The following is a 6,272-nucleotide window of genomic DNA, read 5'->3' as shown; positions in this document are numbered from 1 at the left end:
CATTCACTCACTCACCCCCATGCTCCGCCGCCACCATCTTGCGCACAGCCTCAAGCTGCGCGACGCCCCCACCTATCACAACGCGGCATGGTGCAGGGCGGACCCCGGCGCATCCAATCGGCGTCCCCGTTGCTTTCCCCACCATCCGCTCTCTGCCATTGGGGGCCTGAGCGCCTTCGGCGCGCCAGGAAGGAGAGTGGAAGGGGCGGTGTGGCAGGCTCCGGGCCAATCATCGGGGGGAGCCCGGCGGCTGCGCCCAGTTGGCGCAGGGCGGAGGCGGGTCTTTCCCACGCTTCGCTTCCTGTCGCCTCCTAGGCCTGGTTGGAGCCGGCCGCAGTCATGATCGAGCAACAGAAGCGCAAGGCGCCGGGCCCGGGCCCAGGCCCAGGCCCAGGCCCGGAGCTCGCTGTGGTACCTGCAGCGCCCAAACGGCCTCGCCATGAGCTGCTGCTGGGGCCCGGCGCGGGCGGGGCAGCCCCGGGAGCGCTGCTGCAGGCGGTGAGTGCGGGGGGCAGGGCCCGGAGCGGAGGCGGCGTTGCCAGATCCTAAATAGGAAGTTGTCGTATTGGGAAGCCCCAAATGATCATATTTGCTGAAAAACTGCCATGCACTGAATAACAACTTACTATAGTTACTTTATACGACCAAAATTTGCTGGAGGTATTTAAGGTTGTGTCACATGTGCAGTCTGTCAGGATTTGGGTGCTACTGGTCTACAGGAAAACGCAGTTGGGACTCGTAGTGGAGACGATATCTTTTTATTAGACTTTTGCAGAGACTTTTTTTTGATTTTGCAAAAATTTGTTGGTCTAATAAAAGGTGTCATCTTGATAACAAATCCTGAGCCTATATTTTGAATGCTTTTACTTGTATTTTCAACAAATATGATCGTTTTGAGCTGCCCATACTTTTACTGATCGCACCTCACGCAAGGGTGGGAATTGTCATACAAATGCGATAAGTTATCGTACACCTGACAGTGCTGGATGGGGCCATGAATTGATTCCAGCTGCCTGTTGTTGAGCGGGTCACAGCCCTGTCGTGTCATCCGTCCCGTGTCATCCATCCCGTGTCCTTCCCCCCCCACACCACGTGCAAGGAGTGAGGGCAGGGGGCCCAGCCTCACGGTGTGCACGGCAGGGGCTATGGGTAGGGGTGGTATCCTGCTCTGGCACCTTTCACAATGTGGAAGCTGCTGCCAGCACCATAAAATCCTAGTTCCACCTCCATCCTGTGGAGTTGGGTATCTCTGCATCCGTTGGGTCGTATCTGCTTCTCGGCCTGACCCCCACCACCCAGCTTTGCTTAGCTGGCACACGCAACCAGTGAGAACCCACCCCAGCTGCTTTCAGATGCTTCCTTACCCCTGCCTGCCTTTCCTGTCTTCTAGGGTCCTCCCAGGTGCTCCTCACTGCAGGCTCCTATTATGCTGCTTTCAGGACACGAAGGGGAAGTTTACTGCTGCAAGTTTCACCCCAATGGAAACACCTTGGCCTCCGCAGGATTTGACAGGCTCATCTGTGAGTTGGTAGCCATGTCATACAAATGAACTTCCTAATAGCGCAGGGTGGTGAGCAAAACTGCTGCCCAGGCCAGCAGTTTGAGGCACCATCTTTAACATTAGTTAATGTAAGGGCCTTTGAGCAGCACCCCTTTCAAAGTCTAATTTCTTTATTAGTGGTTGCCTTTTGTTGAGGGGGTGGGGCAGTGGTCAGGCAAGGACCAGCCTGCACTTATCTCCTCACACCTTGTGGCACCCTTCAAAAGATCTTGTGGCACCCCAGAATGTCCTGGCACCCTTCTTGAGAACCACTGGATTATGCCTTCAAGCGGTTGTGCAGCAACTCACCTTGGCAGTGGAGCGAGCATGTCAGCACTCTCATGGCAACACCTATTACACATCAAAGAAGAAATCAAGGTGTTGGTGACCAGTTGAATGCCATTAGTGATTGATCTGGGACCCCGTTATGACAAGGTGCATGGTGTGAGATATGCTGTCACAGCAGTTAGGATTGGCTGACTTGATCTTCATGTCAGGTTCCGGTACAGGAACTGAACGGAGGTAGTAGAAAGTAATTTTAGTTTCTTAAGAAAGAATTTCCCCAAACATAATATATTAATGCTTGGTAGGGCAGTAGAGTCAGTTCTTCCTATGGCAGTTAATTCATACATTCTGCTTGGTCTAAGAACATAAATATACTTTAAGTCAGGGGTGTCAAACTCCTCTGGACCCACAAGTTGGATGAGTGGTGTGGAGCCAGTCCACAAACTGGATTCCACCCCCCCGCAGCTGCTGAGACTCATGCTACATGTAGCTGGAATGGATGGGAGCAGCAGCTGCGTTTCACACAGTTGCTGGGCTGAACCACATGTGCCAACCCCAACAGCTCTTCGACTGTGCTGCACACTGCATCTGCTCTGGCCAGTCTGGGGCCTCTGCTGCACATAGTACCAACAAACATTGCATGCAGTGCAGGTCTTGGACCAGCTGAAGTGGACTGACTGTACCACATGTGGTCCCTGCTTTGGGATCCATGCCACACAGCATGGGTCCCAGACTGACTGGAGCAGCCACCAAATCAGACATGCTTGTAGAGGCAGGAAGGGGAGGGGGTCCATAGGCCTGATCTGGCCCATGGACCAGCCTCAAGTGATGTTCCCCATGTGTGTGGTTAGATCCAGGGACGACCCTGGGGACAGCCCCAAGGCCAGAAGGCAGGGCTCTGTGGGCTGCATGTTTGATGCCCCTGACTTAATATAAGAACCTTGTTGCACCTCACGCTCTGAACCACAAAAATGTTGATTACTGTTAGTGCTAGCTTGAGTTTGGAGCAGTCACATTTCAGGCCAGCAAGGGCCTAGGGGATTGTGAAGTAAGAATCTCTCCTCCCCTCCAATTCCAAGTTTGCCCCCAGGGCTCCCTCAGTTTACCACTGCCCATTAGAATTCCCTCCTGCCCTCATCTACTTGAGGCTGCTTGGCTGACTGTCCCAAGGGAGCAGGCAGGAAAGGGTTAACATACCTGCCTAGTATGCTGCTGCTGCTCTCTGTGCAGATTCATCCCAGAGGCTCTAGGTAGAGCAGGAACCCAGAGAGCAGCAGCAGCAGCAGTGTCCTGCTTCCCTGCCTGGTTAACCCTTCCTTGCCTGCTCCCCATGGACAGATAGCATGGGTACATAGTCCAGGGTTTAAAGATCTAGGATCTGCCCAAAATTACTATGCCACAAGGCTCTAAGTTTTCCACCCATCTCAGCCAGATAGGGCTTGCATTAAGCCTATGCATCATTTGAAGACTTTCTAGTTGAAAACTTGTATTTGTAGAGCTCTCCAATTATTGCAGATGCTATGTTTTAGTGAGTTGTGAGAGCATTGCTTTGGGGACTTCAGCAAACTGGTATTGATCTCTCTGATCATCAGGGTTAGAGAGTAGTAATCAATGACTCAGTGTCTAGTTGGCAGCTGGTATCAAAGTGGAGTGCCACAGAGGTTGGTCCTGGGGCTAATTTTGTTCAGTGTCTTCATCAGTGACCTGGAAGATGGCATAGAGTGCACCCTCAGCAAGTTTGCAGATGACACCAAGCTGGGGGGAGTAGTAGATATGCTGGAGGGTAGGGCTAGGATTCAGAGTGACCTAGACAAATTGGAGGATTGGGCCAAAAGAAATCTCATGAGGTTCAACAAAGACAAGTGTAAAGTCCTGCACTTAAGACGGAATAGTCCTATGCTCCGGTACAGGCTGGGGGCTGACTGGCTGGGCAACATCTCTGCAGAGAACTATCTGGGGGCACATAGCTTATGAAGAAAAACTGAGGGAACTGGGTTTATTTAGTCTAGAGAAGAGAAGACAGAGGTGGGATTTAATAGAAGCCTTCAAGTACCTGTAGTAGGGTTCAAAAGAAGATGGAACTAGATTTTTCTTATTGGTGGCAGATGACAGAACAAGGAGCACCTGTCTCAAGGTACAGCAAGGGTAGTTTAGGTTAGATCTTAGGAAGACTTTTCTCACTAGGAGGGTAGTAAAACACTGGAACAGGTAACCCAGAAAACTGGCAGAAGCTCCATCCTTAGCTATTTTTAAAACCTGGCTAGACGAAGCTTTGGCTGGGATGATTAGAATGATCTAGTTGGGGATGGTCCTGCTTTGCACTAGATGACCTCCTGAGGTCCCTTCCATCACTAACTTTTCATGATTCTCTCTTGCTCTCTCCTTAGTGTTGTGGAATGTGTATGGAGATTGTGATAACTATGCTACTCTGAAAGGGCACAGCGGCGCAGTTATGGAGTTGCACTATAATACTGATGGCAGGTAAGTCGTAAGGAACTGATTTGATTTATTATTTGCTCATTTAACTCCTGTTTTTTTAATTCTGCAAAATGTTTTAGGGGAGAGTTTTCATGAAAGGTGCTGCCACATGTACTTGTCCTTTTTCAGTCTTGGACAGAGGTTGGAAAATACCCCAGGCAAGTAGGAACCTGTTGCTAGTAAGTGTAAGCTATTGCATACCTCCTTGGTTACCTCTTCAGTACCTATAAGCCTGGGAGCTAGTTCCTCTGAATCAGAACTTCCTAGACTTTAAATGCTGTTCACTCTCCTTTTCGGCATCTATTCTCTGCCACTGTGTGACACAGGATACTGGGCAAGATAGACGTATTGTCTGATGTAGTGAATGACCGTTCTTGTGTCTTCTCTACTACCCCTGCAATTATTGAAGATGTTAATTAATTTGGGAAGATGACTCCCACGATCAGACACTATATCAGGTTACAGAAGATTCTTCCTTTCCACCATCAGACCAAGTAATGCTGGGAAGAGAAGAGCCAGTATATTCCCTTCTAGTAAGTGCAGAGAGGGGCGTATTCAGAGTAGGCTTTTTCACTATCAGACTAGCTCAGACCCTGCTAAAGTAACTTATAAGGCATCTTTTGTATTTGCCTCTGAGTGTTGGACTTAAGTCTACACAGCAGCATTCCTGTTGGAGTTTGGGAGTAAATGAAGAGAGTAGAGTTTCAGAATGTCATAGCTATTCCTTTTCTTTCTCTTTCTCTCCCATAGCATGCTCTTCTCAGCATCTACAGATAAAACAGTAGCTGTATGGGATAGTGAGACGGGAGAAAGAGTGAAAAGGCTGAAGGGGCATACATCATTTGTTAACTCCTGTTACCCAGCCAGGAGGGGACCCCAGCTTGTCTGCACAGGCAGTGATGATGGGACAGTAAAGGTCAGTACTATGTGCGTTTTGATGGCTGCAGTGATGAAAAGCATACTAAGAAATACTGACTAAAAAACTAAATAAAAATTTTGAATAACACACTTGAACAGCAGTGATCTTTGCACAAATAATTGAAGGAAATGCTTTTTCTTCTGACTTCTTTTATTCCAGAATGCTAGGAGACTGTGGCGTCAGCACCTACACAGTGAAATGGGTCACTAACTGTCTGGAGGGCTGCACACAGCGAGTGGCGGTGGGATGGGTCTTATTCGACCTGGAGGGGTGTGGGCAGCGGGGTTCCGCAGGACTCAGTCCTTGGGCCCATGCTGTTCAACATCTTCATCAACGAGTTGGACAAGGGGGTAAAAAGCACCCTGTTCAAATTCACAGACGACACTAAGATGTGGGGAGAAGTGGGCACGCTTGACGGGAGAAACAGGCTGCAATCGGATCTAGACAGGTTACGGGATGGGCGGACGAGAACAGGATGGGTTTCAACACTGGCAAGTGCAAGGTGATGCACCTGGGGAGGAAGAACCAGCAGCATACCTGCAAGCTGGGGAACTCTCTTCTCATCAGTGCAGAGGCAGAAAAGGATCTTGGAGTCATTATTGATGCCAGAATGAACATGGGCTAACAGTGTGGAGATGCGGTCAGGAACGCCAACCTTACCTTGTCATGCATCCACAGATGCATCTCAGGCAGGTCCAAGGAGGTGATCCTCCCCCTCTGTGCAACACTGGTCAGGCCACAGTTGGAGAACTGCATCCAGTTCTTGGCGCTACACTTCCAGAGGGATGTGAACAACATGGAGAGGGTCCAGAGGAGGGCCACCCACATAATCGGGGCAGCAGGGCAGGCCCTACAAGGAGAGGCTAAGGAACCTGAACCTATTCAGCCTCTACAAGAGAAGGCTGAGGGGGGATCTATAAATGCTGACCTCATGAAGGAACACCTTGAGAAGTCAGCCGGCCCTGACAGTCTGCACCCCAGGGTACTCAAGGAGCTGGCGAGCGTCATAGCCCAGCCCCTGGCACGGATCTTTGAAAACTCCTGGCGCTC

At 50.2% G+C, this 6,272-nt stretch overlaps 2 protein-coding genes across 3 annotated transcripts in view; one reads left to right on the top strand and one right to left on the bottom strand.

Annotated features, from left to right (window-relative positions):
- Positions 1-93, bottom strand: part of ZCCHC17 (zinc finger CCHC-type containing 17) — a 30,002-nt gene extending 29,909 nt beyond the window's left edge. The window contains exon 1 of one of the 2 annotated variants that reach the window (XM_019548031.1): positions 16-93. The gene's annotated coding sequence lies outside the window, so the exon portion shown is untranslated. The remainder of the gene's footprint in view (positions 1-15) is intronic. The other variant, XM_019548029.1, reaches the window with a different exon arrangement.
- Positions 94-304: 211 nt separating this feature from the next.
- Positions 305-6,272, top strand: part of SNRNP40 (small nuclear ribonucleoprotein U5 subunit 40) — a 19,198-nt gene continuing 13,230 nt past the window's right edge. Inside the window, exons 1-4 of the mRNA XM_019548028.1 lie at positions 305-498; positions 1,391-1,520; positions 4,213-4,306; positions 5,054-5,219. Of these exons, the coding sequence (XP_019403573.1) occupies positions 340-498; positions 1,391-1,520; positions 4,213-4,306; positions 5,054-5,219 (549 nt within the window). The 5' untranslated portion in view covers positions 305-339. The remainder of the gene's footprint in view (positions 499-1,390; positions 1,521-4,212; positions 4,307-5,053; positions 5,220-6,272) is intronic.

This window comes from Crocodylus porosus, unplaced genomic scaffold (assembly GCF_001723895.1).
Source record: "Crocodylus porosus isolate Cpor-Errol unplaced genomic scaffold, CroPor_comp1, whole genome shotgun sequence".
In the NCBI taxonomy this organism is placed as follows: Eukaryota; Metazoa; Chordata; order Crocodylia; family Crocodylidae; genus Crocodylus; species Crocodylus porosus.
This window is presented reverse-complemented; position numbering and strand designations above follow the sequence as displayed.